At 35.9% G+C, this 24,866-nt stretch overlaps 1 protein-coding gene across 1 annotated transcript in view; it reads right to left on the bottom strand.

The window, feature by feature from the left end:
- Positions 1-491: 491 nt before the first annotated feature.
- LOC112058270 (uncharacterized) overlaps positions 492-24,866 on the bottom strand; it is a 36,689-nt gene continuing 12,314 nt past the window's right edge. The window contains exons 2-5 of the mRNA XM_024098982.2: positions 14,367-14,475; positions 3,906-4,085; positions 2,918-3,054; positions 492-2,131 (exon numbers count right to left, since the gene is read on the bottom strand). Coding sequence (XP_023954750.1) covers positions 1,886-2,131; positions 2,918-3,054; positions 3,906-4,085; positions 14,367-14,475 — 672 coding nt within the window. The 3' untranslated portion in view covers positions 492-1,885. The remainder of the gene's footprint in view (positions 2,132-2,917; positions 3,055-3,905; positions 4,086-14,366; positions 14,476-24,866) is intronic.

Raw genomic sequence — 24,866 nt, 5'->3', positions numbered from 1 at the left:
ATTACCTACTTAGTATTCAAATTAAAACACGAGTGCATTTCAAAAACAAATGTTGTGAGTTTTGTTAAAGAGACACAGGTCATCTTTTAAAGTTTTATTTACAAAACGGAGGTCCTTGGTTCGATCCCCGGCTGGGCCGATTGAAATTTTCTTAATTGGTTAGGTCTGGCTGGTGGGAGGCTTCGGTCGTGGGTAGTTACCCGCTACCATCTAAGACTGCATCATCACTTACCATCACGAGAGATAGTAGTCAAAGGCTAACTTGTAAATAATTAAAAAAAAACGTGCATGAGTCTCTATTATGCTTAACATTTTATAAAAATCTAATACTTATAAAATAGTTAATTTGTGTAGAGAAAATTAAAGTTGACTTTTGCATTATAAAATAAAACGTATTGGACTTTATAGGATTAATAATAAATAATTTCAACATAATACCTAAACATAAGTTAACACTGAAATGGAGAGGTGATACAAATAAAACTGTTAAATATTATTTTTGTATTTTTATTTTATATACAAATGGAAATCATCCCTTATGTAAATAATATTACTAACTTACTTAAACTTATGCTATTCTGTACAGATATTGTACGACGGGAAGGCAGTGCGTGTGAGAGATCGCTATAATATGTAGGGAGTATGGCAAGTCCTCTGTATGGTGCTTCATAAAATATGGTGCTTGAAGTAAACTATTAAAGTTATTGTTAGATGAAATGAAGCTACATTATCACTTGCACTTAGATAAATACTTACTTGCATATAATATGGTACTTTTTGGTACAAAAATCGGGATATGTTTTTTGTTGTGGCAAAGTTTAAGACATCATTTGATTGGTCTTTCTAATGACAAACTAGTAAACAAACTATTTTCAGCGTATCTTATTTTAGTTAGAAAAGCAAAATATCTACAGATGAGGTTTACAATGGATTAAAAACAGTCGATAGAAATAATACAATAGTATTTACTAGTAGTACCTCATTTGTAATGATATTTCAGTATTACATTGATAGTCGGGCGATCACCAATAAAATTAATTTGTTTGTTAGTTCTTAATGATACTAAAAGTATGTTTCAGCTAAGTCGCCCGATTTTTACTATGATTTAGATGTACCTAGTAACAGAAATTCGCACAGTGTAAATGTAGCTTTCTCCACCATCATTGAAGTTAAGGTCGCTGCATACGCAACGGGTTTTTGGACGTAGACGGGTCGGCGACGGGACGTGACGTGAAAAAGATGTATATATAAAATAAAAATTGTAAACACCGTTAGATTATAATCTATCTCGCGAGATTATAAACTGTCGATAGATTGTGAACCGCAACATATGTACTGCTTACAATTTAACGTGTTAATTAGGTAGATTTCACGGAATTTAATAATTTTTATGTGTACAAACACAAATAAAAAAAAAACCTAACCTAACCTAAACCATTGGTTTCTGAGCCACTCAAAATTTGGTTCATAGGAGTTCACAATCTATACTCCGCGCCACGAAACAAATCCCGTAGATGCGGTGCTAATGTCTTAATGGCGCTCATTGTCTCTGGTAATGGCAGTCCTAGTGTCATCTGTTTAAGGCGCTGTCAATTTTAGTTCAGGTTTAGCCGCGGGACTTCATTCGTGGAGGGGAATCTATCGACAGGTCACTATCTCGCGAGATTTTAAACTATCGGTAATTACCACAGAACATCGCTAAAAGCTAACTCTTGTGGTACCTATTTACAATTTTACGCTGACATATACCTACAATTTCATGTGTATTACATATTTCAAAAGTTGTTGTCCTGTCCGGGATTAAACACGTTACGTATGCAGCGAGCTTAATTCTGAGTTGATCTAAATGAAAATATATATGAGCTTATGTTTAGATTGTGTTGGATCACAGACGGATGCCAGGGTTAGTACTGGCGACATAGTTGAGGAGTTCCTCAGAGTCTTCGCACACTACCGGTTTCTCGTGGTAGCAGGCCACGTCGTGCCACGCGATGCCGTCATTGTATACGTTGTTGAGGATGGAGAGACACGACTCTGTTGTTCCGTTGATGTCGAATTCAGCGTTGTCGGGTTGACGCTGCTTCTTGTGGCCGGTTTGGGACCATGGGTTGTAGCCCCAGCCGTTGGGAATCTGAACACGACAAAAAAAATGTAAATAATAAAAGTTAAGTATACGAAAATTTCACATAGATCTGTGTGGATAAAGTTTGTTTTGGCCCTATGCGCCGCCAGATGTTGAAGGATTTAAAGAAGTAGAAAGATACAAAAAATATCTAAAAAGCCTTTTAAACAATGAAAATCTCATCCAAATCGGATTAGTAAGCAGTTGAGAAGAAAACTTTATAAAGACTTTCACGTAGACACCTTAGTATAGGTCGAAAACAGTTTTTTTTAGTCGGTTTAAAAACTTACAAAACTTTATAAATAGCAGTATTTAATTTTAGTGTCATAATTGTGGTATGATTCTCATCTATCAAGCCTAACATCTCTACATACTACATAGGCGTATACCTATATGGGGCGGCTGGGCCGTGCCCACCCTGGAATGGACCTGTGCCTTCTAATAAAATACTTTTATAATAGACTTGATTCCGGGGGCCAGGTCCACCCTAGGAAATAATTCTAGATATGCCAATGCATCTATAGGTATACTAAAGTCCTGAGTTTCAAGATAAGTAGTGGTGTTACACAACCGTGCTTCGGAGAGCACGTGGTCATTATCATTAAACGTCGGTCCTGGTCATTATCATTAAACGTCGGACCTGGTCATTATCATTAAACGCATTGGAGCAGCATAGAAGGTCTTAGCTTCACATCCCATCTCTTATAAACCTACCTATAAAAGTAATGCCTAGCTCTGAAGTGGGTCGATACAATTAAATTCCTATAGAAGTAGATAATATAATGTAGTACAAACCTGGTTAGTAGCTCCGATCTTTTCACGATTGGCAGACCAGAACCATCCGAAGATGTTTTTAGGCTCGAGATCCTTACGCGATTCGCATCCTTTGAAATCGCAAAGACGGCCAGATGTCCAGATGTATGGGACGTCATCTGTAATCAACCAAGATATAAATTTAATAAGAAGGAAGTTTGAGCTCTGTGAGGCTCACTAGAAAAAGGAATACAAAAAAATAGAAAGGGGCGTAAGTAGGTTCACCTAGCTAGAAACAAGCAGATATCTTTTCTAACCCATTTTTCCCGATTACACTTTTCGTAACGCATTGCAAAATTTATTCCCCAAGTTAAGCGTGTGTAAAGAAGTTTGACTTCTAAAATACACCGGCAACCACGCCCTTCAGTGTGAAATAGCAATGCTACATGGTGGCAGTACCTAAGCAAGCTGTAGAAGATTGTGACTGCTGTAATAGACGGACAAGCTGTCACAAAAAGCTTTACTACCTCTAAAAATATAGTAATTGCTCTCATTTGTTATTTGTCCTTTTTTATTTAATATTATACCTAATCTATAGGTACTAATTTTATACAGAGTAAAGATATTATTATTTGTTTGTTTGCATTGAATAGGCCGTAAAAACTACTGGTCTAATTACAAAAATTCTTTAACCAACGAAAAGCTACATTATCAAGGAGTAACATAGGCTATATTTTAATCCCACATTCCAACGGGAACGGGAACTACGCGGATGAAACCGCGGGTTTCTGCTAGTACAAAATATAAGACAATACACTATTGAAATAAAAAAAATCAACGGACATTTCAGTTCCAAGCAACCGGCGGTCAAGGCCCCAGAGTGAGAAACCTCCTCACAATACGAGTACTCAAAAGTCTAAAAAAAAGAATCGCCTTCTGAATCCGACCCTCGATCCAGCAATTAAGCGAAAGCTTCATACCTTAAGAAGCTTTCTCTATAAAAATAAATCTGCTAATAATATGAACTTACTTTGCTGGATAAGTTTGAAGATTAGATTATTTTCTTCCTGCGTCTCCATTGACACCAGGTCCATGCAGTACTCGCGGCAGATGTTGCGGCCGTCCAACCAGTCGACCTTCCTGTTGGCTAGCTCGGGGACATGGCCGCTGTAGAAGTAGTTGTGGCCACGGTAGAAGAACTCCTTTGGTCCTGAACACAGAAGAAAATTGGTACATTAGATATAATAGGCTAGTTGACACTTTTTTTTAATGTTCTTAAATAGTGCCGTGATAGCCCAGTGGATATGACCTCTGCCTCCGATTCTGGAGGGTGTGGGTTCGAATCCGGTCCGGGGCATGCACCTCCAACTTTTCAGTTGTGTGCATTTTAAGAAATTAAATATCACGTGTCTCAATCGGTGAAGGAAACCATCGTGAGGAAACCTGCATACCAGAGAATTTTCTTAATTCTCTGCGTGTGTGAAGTCTGCCAATCCGCATTGGGCCAGCGTAGACTATTGGCCTTACCCCTCTCATTCTGAGAGGAGACTCGAGCTCAACAGTGAGCCGAATATGGGTTGATTACGACGACGACGACGAAATAGTTCATTATCGTTATATTAGATAAATTTTTTTATTGTCATATTTATTTGAGACGTTGACGAGACGAGACATGAAAATTTTAGATTTTAAAAATGTTTTTGACAATACGAGCCAAAAGGCCTGTCGGCCGTGACGGTCTGTATTTCAACTGTTTCATGATGTCACTATAACAAATCCCTGATACATCATTTACACTCTCGCGCGAGCGGCGAGAAGAGCCGCGAAGCGAAGTTTGTAGTAGGTAGGTAAGTAGGTAGTAGCGAACCCCTTACTAATGATCCCCCTCCTCCTCCAAAGTAAAAAATAAATTTGACTGTTGAAGAAAATAAGGTTTTTATTTGAATAAAAGTTAACACATAAAGTACCAAAAGAAATATGTGATGGGTGTGCTTGTTTCTTGTCACAACTAGATTCAATGTTAGGAGTAATTTTGGACAATTTTAACCTTAATTCCGACTGGATATCAGTTATCAAGCCACCATTACGTAAATCTTGTTGCGAACCCCCTGCCGTTGAATGGCGAACCCATAGGGGTTCGCGTACCCCACTTTGAGAAACTCTGTACTAGAGCATGCCTGGGGTAGTACTACCTTGTGCTACGATACCTAAAATATGGAAGAAACACGTAGGTAGGTATTTATTTATTTTCTAAATCCAGTTTCAACAAGTTTTTACATAATTAGAGAACTCAAATGACGTTTGACCTCTGGCAACCGGCTTTAGGAGTTACGGTGAACAAATTGCATATATTTTACTTATATTAGAATAATTAATCATTAGTGGCAGTGGAATATTTTGTACTATGGTCTATTTGTGACGGGATCAATTCACATCAATCACGACCACGAATAATCTTAACAGGAGCACTCATTTACGAGTATATCACCTAAAGCACGTGTAATATTTTGTGTTTTAATCGACTTCCAAAAAGGAGAAGATTCCTTATTTAGCTATAGCGTATATCGATTACCTGAATACTGATTTACGGCAGTTTCTTGATAAAATTTGATCTACTTAGTGCCTTAATACTAGATAATATGTAAGTTAACTATATACCCATAGATGAAGCATTTATTTATGTACTAGAGGACGCCCGCGACTTCGTCCGCCCTTAGACCTCTTTAAACCAGCCCTTATAGCAGTATCGCTGTAAAAATGGAGTAACTTCTCCCGTTTTCCCAACATTTCCATTCACTGCTCTGCTCCTATTGATCGTAGCGTGATGAAAACTGTACTGTAACCTGCCCAGGAGTATGAAGAATAAATTGTACCAAATTTCGTTAAAATCCGTCGAGTAGTTTTTGTTTCTGTAACTAACATACTAACAAACAGAAAAAAAAATTATTGATTGCATTTTTGGCATCAGTATCGATCACTAATCCTGATAGCTAGTTGTTTTGCAAATATATTTCACGTACAGAATTGACCTCTATACAGATTTATTATAAAGTATAGTTGTAGGTATGTACACTGTACAGGTACCTATATAAGTAACGCATGTCACCAAAAACAATTTGCAGTAAGCGTTTAAACATACAATACGACAAGGCTACGTGCTATTCGGCCTTACGTAACACAATAAACGAGAAGAATAAATAAATGAATAACAATTCACACGATCAGTTGCAGTTAGCTATATGTTTAGAGGTTCGTTAATGACGACCCTCGGTGGCTCGGGTCATGTACCCAGTACACACTCGTACCAAAAACACGAAGCCAATCACGGTCGCGACATTGAGATGCTGAATTTAATAAACGTTAATATGTGCCCCGGATGTCGTAAGTGCAATGGAAGTTGGAACACGTCTTTACATAATGCTGTATCGGCGACCTTTCCGTGTTGAGTAAGATTGGTCACCTAACGTGTAAAATGCGTAAGCCTTGCCAAAATAAAATCTTTTTCCCTATTTTTGAAGTTTCTCCCAAGTCTGAGACTTAAGGATAATACTCGTACAATACGATTAGAGAAATACGTTAAAGATGCACACGGCAGGAATTTTTTACTTATACTTCAAAAAAAAATCAAAATTCATTTATTTGAAGTAAGATACGTCAGTTGACTATTTGTAAAGATTCTACTACCGGTTCGGAAGGCAGGTTCTGCTGCGAAGAAACCGGCAAGAAACTCAACAGTTGCTCTTTTAAAAAAATCATACAAATATAAATATACTTCGTTATAATAATATAAAAATACTTCATTATCAACCCATATTCGGCTCACCGCTGAGCTCGAGTTTCCTCTCAGAATGAGTTTGGCCAATAGTCCACCACGATGACCCAATGGGGATTGTCAAACTTCACACACGCAGAGAATTAAGAAAATTCTCTGGAATGCAGGTTTCCTTACGATGTTTTCCTTCAATGTTTGAGATACGTGATATTTAATTTCTTAAAATGCACACAACTGAAAAGTTGGATGTGCATGCCCCGGACCGGATTGGAACCCACATCCTCCGGAATCGGAGGCAGAGGTCATATCCACCGGGCCATCACGTATTCTTATAACTTTTACTTAGTAAGCGTTTACACCTATAGTCATATGTTTTTGCAGTATTCAAGTGTGAACGATTCTATGAAGAACGCATATGCCAGTATCAATTCGTTGAAGACGTAACGATAAACTTGCAGGACAATACCATGCGAACGGATGGAAATAGTGCAACGGAAACGGAAGTTCCTCCTTATTTGCGTTATTAAGAAAGAGTGTTGGAGAATCAGAGAGATTAATTTCTTTTCTATTTGAATGCTTAGACATAAAATCGCCGAAAGCAATAACCACCAAGTTCATAATTTATATTCTCTTTAGTCACTGTAGTGGATCTAATTTGGCTCGACAGATGCTTCTGTCACGAGGTTAAAGTAGGCCAAGGAATGTGTACAACTTACAAAATATTACCTGTATTTAAACTATTTTTATGTCTCATTACCTCCATAGTTGACTCTAAATATCACAACTAATATTTAAATGCAAAATTTTGTGTGTAAGTGTGTATGTTTGTAAGAGGAACAAACATACACAATTACACACAAAATATCATATCACTTTAGCCGCCTCACAAAAGAGGATTGTGAGGCGGCTAAAGTGATTTGGCTGAAATTTGGAATTGAAATTGATTTTACCCTGGATTAACACATAGGCTACTTTTCATCCCGGATAAACCATGGCTCCCGCGGGATTTGTGAAAAACTGAATTCCACGCAGAACCTTTAAATTGATAGTATTATCAATTGATATTGATATTATTTAAAAACTTTTGTGAACCCATTTCTAAATCAGTGTGGAACTGCAGTGCCATGTTATCTTACTTACTGTTAAGCACAATTGTTTAAGTATCAAATAAACAATGTTTTCAACTAGCTATTAAGTATTTTCTTGCGTAACTATCTACGTACATCAAATAGCTAGAAGTACAATATTTCTCCGATGTTAATCAGTATGCTGTATAGGCATTTGGACAGATATTTATAATGAGGCGCGATTGCAGAGTTGAATGCGCTAAGGTTCGCACGACGAAACCTTGCGCGTTGACAGACCAACTGATGTCAGTGTTACCAACTCTCCAAAATATTTATCCCTAAAGTTTGTGTCAAAAACCCCTAAAATCGCCTTAATTATTGAGTTGTCCCCCTAAAAAATATAAATTCATTATAATTTAGAAATAATATGCTGTAATATGTTTCAAAAGTCTATATTTAATACAGACAAAATATTACGTCTTTATGTGAAGATTCAAATTTTTTGAAATCATACATATTGATAATGAATAAATTTAACAATTTTTTTTAATCGATGAAAATTGCCGCCAGTTGTCTCAGAGTGGTTGTAGAATAACGTATTATATGTCGTTATAAGTCAGGTCAAGAAAGAAATATTAAAATTATCATCAATTTAAAAATATTAAAGAGTCAAAAAATCCCTGAAAATACCCCTAAAAATTTCAGACCCCTAAAAAAATCCCATTTCACTTATTTGCCCCCTAAATCTGGGGGGAAAACCCGTAAGTTGGGAACCCTGACTGATGTGCGATTGTGTCGTGATCAAGCGCGCAGCATTCGCGCAGTACAATGGAATAGACACGCATTTATCTCTATGGATAGACGTTAACGGTGATACAAGTCGTAAAGTACTGAGTAGATATCCATATATTACCTCGGTAGGCATTTTATTTTGTCTTTATTAGGTAGGTACAGAATCCTTAGGATTTTACGATTTTACACGTAATTTTAATGAGATATGTAAATTATTACTTAGAGCTACCTGACATAATACGTAGGTACGAACGTATATACCTCTGGATTTTGCGTTATTAACGTCGTGTGAATGGTTCTATGAACAACGTATATTTTAATATAAATACGTTAAAGACGTACTCTGCGGAAACAGTGCAACGTAAACGGAAGTTGCTTCTTATATGCGTGAGTGAGGAAGAGTGTTGGAGAAACAGAGATACTGATTTAACTAATTAAATGCTTACAATAACCGCAAAGTTTATAATTATTTTAATATTCTCTTTAGTCACTGTACTGAGTAAAGTACTGAGTAGATATCCATTACCCCTATAATATTACCTCGATGGGTATTTTATTTTGTGTTTCCTTGGTAGGTAGTACGTACTCAGTGAATAGAATATTTAGGATTTTACGCGTTATTTTAATGAGATAGATAAATTATTACTTATATTCTATACTAAAGGATAAGGTAAGGATAAGGTAAGGTAGGGTATGGTTAGAGGAAGGTTCGAGGTATGGTAGGAGTAAGGTAGGGTTCACGCGGATGAAGTCGCGAGCGTCCGCTAGTAAATAATAAATAAATAATATGAAAATTTAACAATAGCATTTTTCATCCTTATGAACCTAACCTAGGAGTAACTTATGTAGATGAGCTTGCAGTCTGTGGTCTGCAAATCTTTCTAATTTAGCCTCAATAAAAATTTTGTTCCGTTTCACTCTTAAATACTTACTTACTTATGACTAGTTATGAGTATATACTGAACTTGTTATGAAATGCTAAAAGCTAACGTAACTTATAATAAAATAAACAAAAGAAATTCATAATAACAGTTCGCTAGAAGGTGTATAATCACTAACGTTTGAACATGTCAATCTCTATTATAATAATTACCAGTTGTAGATGCGGTCGTTCATTTGAAAATATCGCAGCTTATCTTTCGTACCTAAGATTAAATGAGTATAAAGTTTTACAATGGATTGGTAGAATTGAAAGGCTGTGTTTGACGAAGGCTGAGTTGCAACATCCCTGGCGTCGTGAATTTATTTTATTTACTAAACTACGAATGATGGCAATACGATGTGAGAAGCTGTTTTCAATAGATACTACCTACTCATATTTTAACAAAGTAGCCGTGAAAAGAGCTTTTCTTTGTTATTGATGAGTTTATTATAGGGTTCCGGCGTTGCATAATAAAAACATAATCGTACGGCGTATAACTTTGGTTCTTATCCCTGAATTTTCAGCCAATTTTGTTTAAAAGCTTCTTTGGTTTTCTTTCTAGAGGCAGGTACTTTTACAGTGACATAAAGCCCATATATGAATATATATTTTTTTTAATTGCATGTACAACCGTGTAGTTTCGCAATTACCTACTACAAAAGTTAGCGTGAACAGATAAAATTTATAAGTATTTAATTTATTTTTTGTATAGGCAGTTCACATTTGGTATCAAATCTGCGTCCGTCGGAAAAGCAGCATTACGTACTTAATGTACTGGTAATTATTACTTCTCATACATAATCGTTTTTAACTTTTCATATACTCCAAAGTAGGTAGGTAACTATCGGTTGTGTTAATACTGCTAAAGTACGCCATTATGTTGTAGCGTAGAATCCGTTTAGAGAATTTGAAAATGCATGTAACTACCTACCTACAATGGTGGTTTATAGATGGCAAAGTTCAACGCTCAAGTACCGAGGTATACTATCTACGAGCGACAAACCATTTTCCTATTGTTTGTGGTAAACCGTTTTAGAAACAAGGAAATGCAATTATGTTCATAACTATTTCTAGTTTAATTCACTAGTAGGTACTAAAAGAATGTGTTTTAAGTAAGTATAGATCACGTTAACAATACCTTTTATCTATTTTATCATAAAAAATGAAATGATTTTTACATATTCTGTATTTTTATATTGAGATAGAATATAATAAGGAACTTACTAACTAATCCTAATAACTATACAAATCATGCCCACGTGGAATGGTGGCAAGAATACTGGAAGGATTCTTCGCGCTGGACAGCCAGGCTGATCCTTTACGCAAAAAATTGGCCAGCCCTTCTGTCACCAGTTGAGGCAACTAGCCGCGGTGAAATGATTCTGTGTTTCTAATTCATTAAAGAGTTTGTAATATTCCTACGGCGTCTGTTTTGCCACGTATAATTTGAGCACCCGAGCTTCGACTTCGACTGCTCAGGCGTGATAATAATTGTTCGAAAGCTTTTCAAGCTTATAATAACTTAAGGCGACATAGTCATAAATGTACCGACGCACTCTTCATTACAATGGGATAAAATGAAATCGCTTCCGCTTTAAGTGCTCTTAGATATTTGAAACTGTTAAACAGATTTGAATGCAGTTTCAACCATTCATAGAATGATTCAAGAGGAAGGATTATATGTATAAAAATTACATACATATTATAGAACAGAAAATATAACAGAGATTTAAAAAGCGGAGGCACTGCGGCTACCAGGCCGTACGTTATGACACAGTAAATAGTTACGTCCCTGTTTGCAGCGGTCGGCGGGCGCGGGTTGTACCTTAGAGACATCTATGTTTTCTGTAGAGATATCCAGATATCTTGTAGTATAGACTAATCATAGTACATAATCATGTTCATAGCACCCGTGCGAAGTCGGGACGGGTCGCTAGTTATAATATAAGTTTCGAAGATCTCGGTGAATGCCATCATTTCGTAAACGGCGGGTACTCTATCATTCGGGCGGCCCGAACTTCTATTACGTCACCCATTCATTTTCACCGCTTCTTGTGATTGTTGTGCCGTGTAGTGTAGCTAGAAATACACGTAAATGACGAGTCACGAGCGGCCTATTTGCGACATTGAACTTCATTCACAAGTACTCACATGATTTTAAGCTTTGAGTGGCTTTTTGTTATCTTTTTTTTCGCTTATGGTTTTTCTGTTTAGCAGAATTCCATAAAAATGGAAGCGTTATAATATTGCATCGATAATGAAGACTTCTATTTGTTGTACTGGCTTTTTTAAGCTTTTCACATCATATCCAAAGTTCAGCTTTCTCGGTTTATTTGCATTTCTAAGCCGAATTTTTCGACCTATCGACTGTAATACGTCAGATGAACAAGTCTTTGCAATTAGGTTACATAACGCATCAGTCAAGACAAGGAAAATCGCTTTCCCTGGCTCGCCACAGAGCGCGCGACTCGTAGGTAGCTGTGTTGTGAAGCCATTGGTGAATATTTATGTAGAGTAGCTATAGAATAGTTTCGTAACAATTTACAAAAACTCGAGCCTTTATAAGCTAGTTTAAAAATACAAGAACAAAATATAAATCGTAGATACTATTACCAATATAAAATTGAAGTCTTTCTCTGTGATTTAAAAATAACTGCGATTTCCAAGTGCTTATAGTTTTACACGATACTGAAACAAAGTTTTTGTCTGCCTGTCTGTCTGTTCGGGCTAGTCTTTGGAATGACTAAACAGATTTTTTTGATACTTTCACTGCTAGTTTGGAGGAGGTTATTGGGCAATATTCATAGCCTCAATAGCTCAAAGGTAAGAGCGATCTGACTCATCACCGAGGGGTGGTGGTTCGATCCCCGCTTCGTAAGTCTATTTTCGTACCCACTAATACAGTCATTGCCGACTAGTCGGGAATGGGAATATTGGGCATATTTAAAAGATATGGCAAATATTCTTTAAAAATATATTACTTTTTTATCCCGAAAAAAATATCCATCTCTTATAGCTCCTTCCTTTCTTTATAGTTAAGTTAAGGTTTACAAAAACCCACATCAATACTTTATGAATTTATCTATGTCAGGAGGAAAATTATTTTCAGTCACGTGTTCTTCGAGGGTCACTGAATTAGAGGTCAAGGTTACATAGAGGTGTGCCAATACATTTTAGTTTCTCCATACCTACTCGACTAGCAAGATAATTATGCTCACCCAAGATGGGCTAATCACCTTTAAATTATCTAACCGGTTTAGTGCAAATTGTAGATGCTCATAAATTACGAGACGCTTTTAAGGTTTGAGCACATGGTAGTAGTCAATTATGTACGTACCTACTATAGTGTAAGGTTTCGTAAATATTATTGTCTAAAATGTGATTTTTCTAGTTAAATTTATATGGATGTTATATTGTTAAACCAAAAGGAATTCATTAGAACAATATTGACACGTCCGGCAGTATTTCCGAGATATAATTATAATAAATAAAGTATTCTATGGCTGTACGGTGTAGCCTTTGCCTTTTTGCATACGAAAAAAGAAGGTGACGCGGGAGGGAGTTATATGAAATGGTGGACGACGAAACTAAATTACTAATCATTGAATGTAAATGAAATGTCAATGAAAATGTACGACAATTAATGTTTACGAGATCTCATATTATTGTCAATGTTGAGATTTACTGTACCTATGGTGACGATGGAATTAAAATTTATACAACAGAAGTTGGACTTTAATTCAATATCTATACGTTATGGGAGCCCCTTACAATAGTATAGGTATACTTTTATACTCTTGTATATGTTTTGTAAAGTACAAATATTTTTTGTTGACACAGGTTGACAATATGATAGTTGTCTAGACAATTCTTTATAATTATTGTGATAGCTTGACTAGGTAATGTAACTTAGTAGGTTTATGCTTAAATTTGGAGATATCTAAGATGGAAGCGGGCTAACTTGTTAGGAGAAGAATGAAAAACCACACCCCTTTCGGTTTCTACACGACATCGGACCGGAACGCTAAATCGTTTGGCGGTACGTATTTGTCGGTAGGGTGGTAACTAGCCACGGCCAAAGCCTCCCACCAGCCAATATCTCGTCTCGTATTAGAACTTATTTTTACAAGAATATAAATAATCATTATAGGTAACAGGTATCTAAAAACATCGAATTCAATGCGGATGACGTCATGGGCAACATTTATATTTAGGCAATAAAACAGATTTTGATATTTGATACCATATGAAATATTATTTATTGTTTTGCTAATTTTAGAAGATCTTTCAAAGGTCGCCTTATCTAGAGCTTCGACATAAAGACTAAACAAGTTTAACGTGCTTTGATTTATTAATCGACATTACGAGTAGTTTGGTATTGGTATAAATAAAGTGTTATAAAATTAATCTTTCGAATATATTATATTCACTTTTAATATAAAGCGAATATATAGGTATATAAAATATATTTACACAATACAATACACATCACTATTTATCCCTAAAGTGAGTTGATTTCATCCTATAAACTACTTATTATAATGTACTATACTGACACTCCTTAAAGCGCGGCTGGGTCTATTTTGACCCATTTTTGTTTTATGTCAGTATTAATTTTTCATCATTAACAACCCATATTTGGCTCACTACTGAGCACGAGTCTCCTCTCAGAAAGAGAGGGGTTAGAGACCTTAGTCCACCACGCTGGCATAATGCGGATTGACAGACTTCACGTATGCAGTTTTCATCACAATGTCTTTCTTTCACCGTTTGACAATTGTTATATTTAATTTTCTAAAATGCACATAATAACTGAAAAACCGGACGTGCATGCCCCGGACAGAAGTCGAACCTGCGCCTTCCGAATCGTAGGCAGAGGTCATTATCCTGGACTATACCGCCTTGATTAGTTTTTAACAGATGAATAATGTGACTTACTGCTTGCGCATTTTTGAGGATTGGGGAGGGAGAGAAACCGTCCAGGCTTTTGCGCTGTCGCCAATGCTGCAAGCACCGCCGCGCAGGCCGCCACCAACCACACGTGCATCTGTAGACAAATATACGAGTAAGTAAGCTAAAAACGAAAATATCTTGGTACGAATATTTGGATTAGCTGCCTATTGGTCTCAAGAATTACTTCCCCTTCTGGTAGGCACTCGACCAATAGTCAAGCGAAAGCTTTTAAGGTGTAGATCGAAGCTTTTCATTATAAGACCATTAACTGGAACTGTATCATTTTTAATAGTATTATTTTTATAAATATTAATTGCTGACGCCTGTGACTTCGATTGCGCGAAGTTTTTGACAAATCCCGCGAGAGCCAAAATATTTTCAGGGATAAAAATTAGTTCCTCTTTATTTTAAATTTTAGCCAAATCGGTTTTTAATTGCAGCGTCAATCAGTAACAAACATAAACATACACTTTGCCTTTTAAATATTATGCATGATGCATGGCATAATAAATCTGAATCACACGCCAAGACCTGTCCAACATTGGACATAATATAACGTAACCGAACAGAAATGTCGATAATAATAATGATTAATATGTCACTGGCACAGAGTGACCAATTCTAAATTTAGTCAACACCAGGATATAATTCTTGACTGAAATGTACTCTCACTGTATGTATAAATTATTAATTTATATAAGCCTATGATAGCCTACGTTCATAAAATAAATTTAAAGTTTGTCCTTTGTCCACCCTGCTGGCAAAGACGTACCGCCAAGCGATTTAGCGTTCCGATTTGTCGTGTAGAAACCGTAAGGGGTGTGGATTTTCATCCTACTCCTAAAAAGTTAGCCCGCTTCCATCACTTACCATCAGATGAGATTGTAGTCAAGGACTTGTAAAAAAAAATGGAAAAAAGTGTTCCACGGTACGGTACCTCCTAATACGGTAAGCAAACCAACGCACTGACTCAATCTCTTACACCATTATGACGATAATCTAATATGAGTTTTGATCGTATTACGCGTACAGCTAACTTTATCCTCGTGTCCTATGAAAACTAGAAAATAAATTTTATACTAACGATACAGTCAAATAACGTCTAATAAATCAGAAGCTTTCATCAATTTTTTGGATAAGATTAGAAATACGCGCACTTTAAATGTCATGGGGTTAATAGATATTTTATAGGCCGCCAGATTTTACAAGAACATTGAACACGAGGTATTCTAATCGTCACGATTGACTTTTCGAAACTTCAACGCTACAAGCGTTTTGGTGTGGAAATCTTTATTTTATTTATTTGACCTTAAGAAAGAAAATTAAAAGCCATGATTATACTGAATAATGCACGTTGTTTTAATAGAATATAGTATTGAGTACGGTGTCCCTAATTTACGGTACTACTCATTCATTTTTCGGCCTCTTTTGGGCACTGTTCTGTAAGGTAAAGTCCGTAAGACTGGCCCTCCATTATAGTCCACTAAAATGTTGTGGTCTTTTAAGAGCTATAATTATTTTGAACTAGCGGTCGCGACTTCGTCCGCCTTTAGACATCTTTAAAAATGGAGTAACTTCTCCCGTTTTCCCAACATTTCCCTTCATTGCTCTGCTCCTATTTATCGTAGCGTGATGAAAAGTATACTATAGGTCAGGAGTATGAAGAATAATTGTACCAAGTTTTGTTTAAAATCCGTCGAGTAGTTTTTGTTTCTATAACGAACATACAGACAGACAGACAAAAAAAATTCTGATTGCATTTTTGGGATCAGTATCGATCACTAATCACCCCTGATTGTTATTTTGGAAATATATTTCATGTACACTTGCCTCACTTGCCTTCTCTACAGATGTACCGATTATAAGTATAAATAAGAACATTTCAGTAATAATTTACAATAACATTTGACTTTTTTGAGACATAGCCTTACATATTTTTGTGAGTTATTAATAAATGTTAATGATAACCGATAAAATTCGATGCGTTACCTAATTCAAATTTTTAAGTATGTTTTAAGTATGCACTTAAAGTCTTTACATTTTACCAAATAAACAAAAGCCGGTCTGTCCGATCAGTTACATTCTTGCAATAACATTTCGTCACCAAACATTTTCAAGTTTAGTGCAATACCATCACTTGGCTATTTGGCGGTCAACGTTGCGGATGAAGAAATATTACTGATGTTAGAGATTCATAGATACACATGATTTAATTTGAGATTAGCAAAAATGTAAGAAATTATGAAAGAAAAAAACCGGCCAAGTGCGTGTCGGCCCACGCACAGGGTACCGTACATTAAATTAGCACTTTAATCCCCTATGATAAATAAAAAATAATCGCACAAAAATAGCGACAATCAAATAACTTTGCATGTAAGGAAGGAACCCAAAATTTTTTACCATTTTATAGATGAAATGAATAAACATACCCATACTTTTATCTTTCTAGTTTTAAAAAACTCCGTGTTATCTTACTGACAACTTTATCTTTTTAATTAACAACGCAATTTTCTATTACCAACTACGTTCTTTAAGTTGGTTGACTATTAATAACACTTTAAATAGCGATTGCTAATTAGCCGTTACAGTTTTCCTTGTAATTTCATTATATTTGTACTTGTAATTCAATTACATATAATGTGAACTTTCATACGTATCCATAAATAACCGTTTAGCCGGTAGAGGGTGGGGACACTTGACTCTAACAAAAATTAGCTCTTAAAAGCTTAATATTTTACAAACGGATCACTAAGTCGAAAAGTATTGAAAGAAGACCCCTCATATCTTTTAAAGACCTATACAACGATACCCCAGAGTATGGATAGACGAGTAAAAAAAATCATGCCCACTTTATATGTTGGGGAGGTACCCTAAAAAAATACTTTTCAAGATTTTATTTTACGACTTTGTTCACACTTTTAATGCTTTCTAGTAGTAATCTCTGTACTAGTAGTCTCTGCGCTAAACCGCGGACGGACGGACGGACAGACGGACATGACGAAACTATAAGGGTTCCTTGTGGACTACGGAACCCTAAAAAAAACATGACATGCAATTGGATGAATTCGTGTTAGTAAGTATTCTGAATTTATTTGTCAAAAATATTACTTTTTTGCCAAACATCCACGAAATCAAAACAATCATATTGTTTTAACCAGGCGCAGTTTATAGCTAATGTTGACACCTAATTACTTTCAGTAAGTTTTTAAAATTCTTTAAATTAATAAACACGCTTTATGTACTTATCCATATGTTATTAACAATCAAGGGAGCCAAGATTGTTACTATATTTATATTTTAATGGGAATTTCATCACATGCCAGTCACGAAGAGGTCTCAAGCTAAGGAGGTCGACATCATGAGAAGCGTCGTTACAAATGTCTGCGATCCATCAATACCGGCCACAACAAAATTGATGAATCAGTTAAGTTATTAATGAATGCAAGTGGATACGAGCATGTGAGTATTTAGTTAAATATCAGTACTAATTTACTCACTTGACCATTAATCAAACTAAAGTCACTTGCCTTAAGAAGCGTCTTTTTTCCAATGTTAAAATAGAATGAATGTTTTGAGATACCAATTTTATTTGTAATTTAAGGTTAGCCATACAGTAAACATTACAGAGTTTTTGTAGGTATTATGGGGAAAGCATTATTGGCTACCTACTTTGATGCCTCCCAATTTTATAGTTAATCAAATAAAAAATCTATATACCTTCTATTAGCACAGAAAACATAGGTATATGTACAAGTAGCTAGAATCTAGCTGCTAGATTACTAGATACACTTTTAACCGACTTCCAAAAAGGAGGAGGTTCTACGTTCGGCTGTATGTATGTTTTTTTTTTTTTTTATGTATGTCCAGCGATAATTCCGTCATTTATTGACCGATTTTGAAAATTCTTTTTTGTTTTGAAGGGTTTCATTTCAGGGTGGTCCCATTTTTTTCATGTCAGGGTCTGATGATGGCATCCTGGAGAAATTGAAGGGAACTTTCAAAAGTTGTAGAGACGGCTAGTGCGTTTGTTAGTGTTTCCATAAGGTATTTTAAACCACTACTATTTTATGAAGGTCTGGAGTTGGTCTGATGATAGAGCCGAAACACAGACGATGGAACTCGTCAACGATTTACAGCAGTTACCTTTTGTTTGGGCTTGATTCATTTGTATTGATGAGAACTTGCCATCTAGATAGTTTGTGACTGTATTAAGGGCCTGGTGATGGAGACGAACGACAGTTAAGGGAACTCCTCGACGGTTCACAGTAGATACTTTGTGTTTGGACTTGGTTTTGTATTGATGAGAACTTTCAACCTAGATGGGTTGTGACTGTATTAGGGGTCTGGTGATGAAGACTAAGGACAGTCAAGGGAACTCCTCGACGGTTCACAGTAGCTACCTTGTGTTTTGACTTGATAATTTTGTATTGATGAGAACTTTCCACCTGGATAGGTTGTTACTGTATGAGGGGTCTGGTGATGAAGATGAAGGAGAGTTAAGGGAATTCTAACTAAACAATGTATGTATGAAAACATATCTCTTTATTCTACTGAGTATTCATTAGTATAGAATTCTATAAACCTTTTAACCTATATTCGGATCACTGCTGAGCTCGGGTCTCCTCTCAGAATGAGAGGTTAGGCCAAATAGTCACATGCTGGCCAAACTTTACACACGCAGAGAATTAAGAAAGTTCTCAGGCATGCAGGTTTCCTCACGATGATTTTTTTGCACCGCTTGAGACACGTGATATTTAATTTCTTAAATGTACATAATTGAAAAGTTAGAGGTGCATGCCCCGGAGCGGACTCGAACCTACACCCTCCGGAATCGGAGATAGAGGTCATATCCACTAAACTATCACGGCGACTGCTATTGTATCAATCCATAAATATAAGAAGTCGGTTAATTATTTTAATGATTACCAAATCAAAAGCAGTACGGAAAAATCTTTTCCAAGTAACCAGTATTAATACTTAGCAACTTGGTTCGTAACACTCCCGCGCGGGCCGGGGGCGTGTAGCGGTGAAAAACCCACGACTGATGCACCTCACTTCCACGCACGATTTCACACCCGCGCAGTCTTTCCCCTCGTCGCCCGCATATAATGGGAGTGTCATTAACGAACTTGCCAGACTATAACTAAAATGTTCAAGTGCAATTTGGCGCATCATGAATGCATCTTTACCACACGTCATTTATCAAAGATTCCGCATCTGTAAGATAAATGTACCTATTCTAGCGGAGTTATTAATTTGGTTGTGCCCATAGTATGTCACGCATCACCGACATGTCAATTTACAGCTGGCAGGACATTGATCAAGCGGCTCCACTGGCCGCGTTTACATTACGTAAGGGCAAGAACGCGTCTCCGAACGACGCCGCCGGCGACAATATGCTTGCATGTAAACGAGACACCGACCTAATTTATAAACAAGCGTAAACTGTTAACCGTGTCACAATCCATGCGACAATGCAATCGTTAACAACCTTTTTTTGCCTGCCCATGTGATACCACGCACTCATTAGTAAACTAGTTAAGCAAGCAATTCTATTGCAAATCATCAAAGGATCCGAATGAAAAAACAGCTATAAGCGTCGATGATTTAAAACAAAAACTTGTCGTATGCACACACGTTACGTATATGCTAATATATTCTCCATAGCATCAACATGAGAATAAAATATATATATAGAGTACACCCGGAAGCTGTCGTCAAGCGGAATGCAGAGGAGTAACCTAGTACGTGAGGTCAACCTTGACACGTTTTACTGCTTTTAACCCAGTGGCGGATTTACCAGCAGACTAACAGTGGAATTCATAGACCTTGTAATAGCACCCCCAGGGGATAATTCACCCGTTGAGTGTCAAATTCTCAAACAAATAGAGGTTAAATTCGGTACTCAGCGGCTGAATGATCCTCTGGGGGTGCCCCTACAATGTGTATGAATTCGACCGTAAGTAGGCTGGAGCGGCATTTTTTAGGGCACGGCAAATTTTACTGAAAAATATCTTACAGAAATAATGAAAAACATCATTACAATGCTTAACCATTGATAAACGAGTCTTGAAAATTCAAAGATAATTTTAATATTTTAGTCCTTCTGTACTGTGTAGTACCAGAATATTATACAAAAATAATAAATATAATTACTATTATATTATAAAGGCGAAAGTTTGTGTGTAAGTGTGAAAGTGTTTAAGTGTGTAAGTACGTTTGTTCCTCTTTTACGCTGCGGCTACTGAGGCGATTTGGCTGAAATTTGGAATGGATATATATTTCACTCTGGATTAACATATAGGCTGTTCATCCCTGAAAAATCCATGGTTCACGCGGGATTTGTGAAAAACTGAATTCCACGCGGATAAAGTCGCGGGCGTCCGCTAGTTAGCTAATATTATTGCGAACTAGCGTATCTGGTAAGAAGCAATAGTACCGGAAAAAATTGGACAGTCTACTGGCGGCATATTAGTAAATCCGCCACTGATTTATCCGATGTAATTATCGTAAGCTAATTGTGGTTCCGTCTCATCAATAAAGAAAACGCGTCATCACGAGCAGAGATACAGACATCGCGGCACGTCATGTAAGATCAGGGTTAGATGGATGTAATTAATTTCCTAGTCCTCAGATGGAACGTGGTCTAGATCGAACATGATATAATGTGACCTCCATCGACATTAAAAAGTAAACGGGAAACAAAAATGAGTTTATTGAAAGCGGAAAGAGGAGTTTTTATTTATATTAGAAAATATTTAAAAATTAAATGCACTATTTATTTAAATATAGAATACGTAAAAAATAAAAATTGTTGTTGAAACTCTATCTGTTTATACAATATTAACCTTCGCTTTATTAGCAACCGGAGATATTTTGAATTTTTGCACCTACATATCCACATTAATATTTACTGCGTGATGCTGCTCATATTATGAATATTCATATGCATTATAATAATTATATGCTTACAAGATCAATATGTATAAAATATACATAACAATAATTCCCACGCTAATTTAATTTTAATTAATAAACCGATCGTAAATATAATTAAGTTATAACTTATTGTTATTATCCATGTTGTGTCAATAATGCAAATACCGCATTATTAATAAAAACAAATTATTGGTGTCCATATATAAATAAATAAACATAATACATAGGTATAGAATATTTAGATAGTTACAAAATCACCACAAAATACAAATTGAGCTCCACACAGCACACACATGCACAATTTTGAGTTTACTTACTCGTACATTACAATTTTTACTAATATTAAGTAGATAGATAATATTTAGGTATTAGTTGTTTAAATAACTTTCGTTGTTGCAACTAAATGAAATTAACTAATCAGTTTCGACGCGCTAGTGACATGTCTAATGGTATAAAATCTTTGGTTGTACTTATATACAATTAATATATTATACTGTTAAGTGATAGGTATGTTTTTCACAATAATAACAAGCAGAATTTCGGTTCGAATCCGGTCAACTGCATACACCTCCAACTTTTCAGTGCTCTTTATGAAATTAAATATCCCGAGTTTCGAACGGTGAAGGAAAAACATCATGAGGAAACCTGCATACCTGAGAATTTTCATAATTCTCTACGTGTGTGAAGTCTGCTAATCCGCATTTGGCCAGCATGGTGGACTAAGACCTAACCCCTCTTATTCTATGAAGCGAATCCGCGATAAAATACATTATGTATGCAGCGAGCTTTACCTAATACATTTTGTAGAAACGTGTTCATTAATCGAGATATAGAACGAAAGCAATCCATTAGCGTACTCATCCGGGTACATCACAAAACAAACATATATCACTAACAAAATCAAACAAACGTGCGTGATTAAAATAAACACAACACGTCTCCTTTACGTTCGCTCCTCACGTCGTACATTCATCAAAGCTTGCAAATTCAATGCTCATTCTTCTCTTAACCAATCGCAAATTTAGTGCGAGACCCGACCACAATGTTCCACGGTTTTGCAAGCGGCTGTCGAGGCCGGTCCATCAGTTTCACGATACTCACGACCCGCTCCGTGAGCCACATTGTGAAGCCAATCTGCCTGACGCCTTGTAAATATGTCGAACGTTCTAATTACCAGACATGACATTTCTACACTATACGGGGTGCTGGGGAGTATTTTGCATAGCTCTAGGTTTATATTCTTTACCGAAAATTAAATGAAATTTTTAAAGATGTTTTTGTTAATAGACACATCCTTATAATTATGACGTAGCCAAACTTTAAAATTTTAAAATGCAAGGATGGACGAAGGCGTGTGTTACATGGGTAGTCTGAATTATTTGAATTACTTTGTATGAAAACATTAAAAGATTTTTTTTTGGTAAAATAAAATTATTTATGCAGTTCGGCCCCTATACGTGGACACCTAAACATCTTGAAGTTATTGGAAATACTCCCCAGCACCCAGTATAGACATAAACATTATAACAGTAGTCGGGCTTTTCGTGAAGGAGCTCCTTCGTGGAAAGACTACGATACTTATACGATGCCATACCTACTTATTTGACGACACTGGTTCTAAACATGCTCGTAAGCATGGGTAGCAGATTTTTCTGCCACTGATTCTTTCTCGTATGCTATCCGATTGCCTTTTCCGTGAGAATACGGGGATAAAATATAATCTATGACAGTCACAAATTACTCGGTTTTCTAGTGGTAAAAGAGTTTTCAAAATTCAGTTAAGTAGATTCGGGACTTATTCCTGAAACACCACAACGTCTTTATAATATTAGTACATTATGTAGATAGGTATAATACTTGTGGCTTTATCTACACTTCCCAGATTTTACTTTCTTTTGAATCCTTTCACATCTTGCTGCAACTTTATTTTTATCTATTTTGAGGTTCGACTATTACAAGAAGGTATATTCGTAGTCAAAGAACCTAAAATAGCACAAAATTTTCTTAATCATTGTATACCGTATAGAGTTTAGCAATATTACGCCTGTTTCTGTTAAATATTTAAATTGAAGCATTTAACACAAATTTTCAATCTTTTTAGTACAAAAAGCACTCGCATATGTCGATATATTATGTACGAGTAGTATTGATTTGAACTACTTATTCTGTATTCTACATTATAATTTTTTTTTAATATTAGTACATTTTAGTAAGTAGTAAAGTATTAGTTTTTATAAAAGGTTCATACTGTTAATTATGTTTAGTACTTAACCACAGTATCCTATTTGTATGCTTTATAATGATATGACAACGTGAAAACTCAACACCTAATTGCGATTCAAATCATACCATTGTTCCACTATATATGCCCATAAAATACCGCAGTGCATGTTTGTGGCTTGGTATACCAACAAGTGAAACTTTTTATTACAGTCACCACGTAACTTTTGATCTTTGCTGTATGCCGTCTGCCACGTTTTATTAGTCTGGTCATGACTTATCACATCTTACTAAGTTTCCTTCATCACTACAATAAGTCATATATTTAATACCCCATTATTACGTGACTAAGTCGACTCATCAGACATTACAATAGCCCTAAGGGTAAAGAAGAAAGAAAATAAACGAATTTTGAAGTAAAACTTCTTTACGCACGGCTCACGCCTGACTTAGGAAGCAAGCTGGTGAATATGTTACGAAAAGTGTAATCGAGTGAGACGAACAGACGTGGCGAGGGACATCTTTACTTCAGTCGTATGGTCTAAAGCTTGCCTTGGATGATTTATTATTTATCTGAGACTAGTGACTCAACCAGCGTTACGTAGCCCGTCAAGTATCCTCGATTTTGGCTATACTAAGATTCTTGTTTTTAATATTTTGCGAGGTAAAGGTCTTATTACCTTCGAAGATTTAATGGCGAAGCTGCTAAACAATACCACCACCAAGTTACAATCATAATCGGAAACATAAGATTAAGCTTTAAGTATAAAATCATTTGAACACTACTATTATAGTAAACTTGGTAATTGAATTATACTTTTCTTTTTATTTTCCTTATCAGTTCACTATGCCACTTGATTATATATAGCCACTTGATTTTGTTTGCTACAAGTTAAAGTTATTATTCACAATTTTCTAAATTCGAGGGACACCATAATAATAGGCTGTAAGCCTCTGGCTATTAAAGTTTTTTTTTTCTAAATTATGAGACCATTTACAACAATGGCTAGTCATGTAATTGTCTTGAATGTTATAATCATTATGCAAGTAGAATAATAGCAGATAAGTAATCTGAAAAAGAGTCAGTTATGAAATACGTAAATTAGGAGATAGAGATTAGACGCAAAAGTTAAGGTCGCTGATCTGGGTTGAGAACTACGAGTAGTACAATCAGATCTTGGGAATGCTCGTTGAAATATGTGCCCATTGATGTAATTGAATGCTTCGTTACGTTGACACAATTTTCATACGCACGATTTGTAAGATATAGGCATTTGATTAATTTTGGCAAAAACTGAGTAAGACATAAACCAAAAGAAAAATAAA

Source organism: Bicyclus anynana, chromosome 3, assembly GCF_947172395.1.
Source record: "Bicyclus anynana chromosome 3, ilBicAnyn1.1, whole genome shotgun sequence".
Classification (NCBI taxonomy): domain Eukaryota; kingdom Metazoa; phylum Arthropoda; class Insecta; order Lepidoptera; family Nymphalidae; genus Bicyclus; species Bicyclus anynana.
Note: the sequence above shows the minus strand (reverse complement) of the source record. Positions and strands in the feature narration are given on the sequence as shown.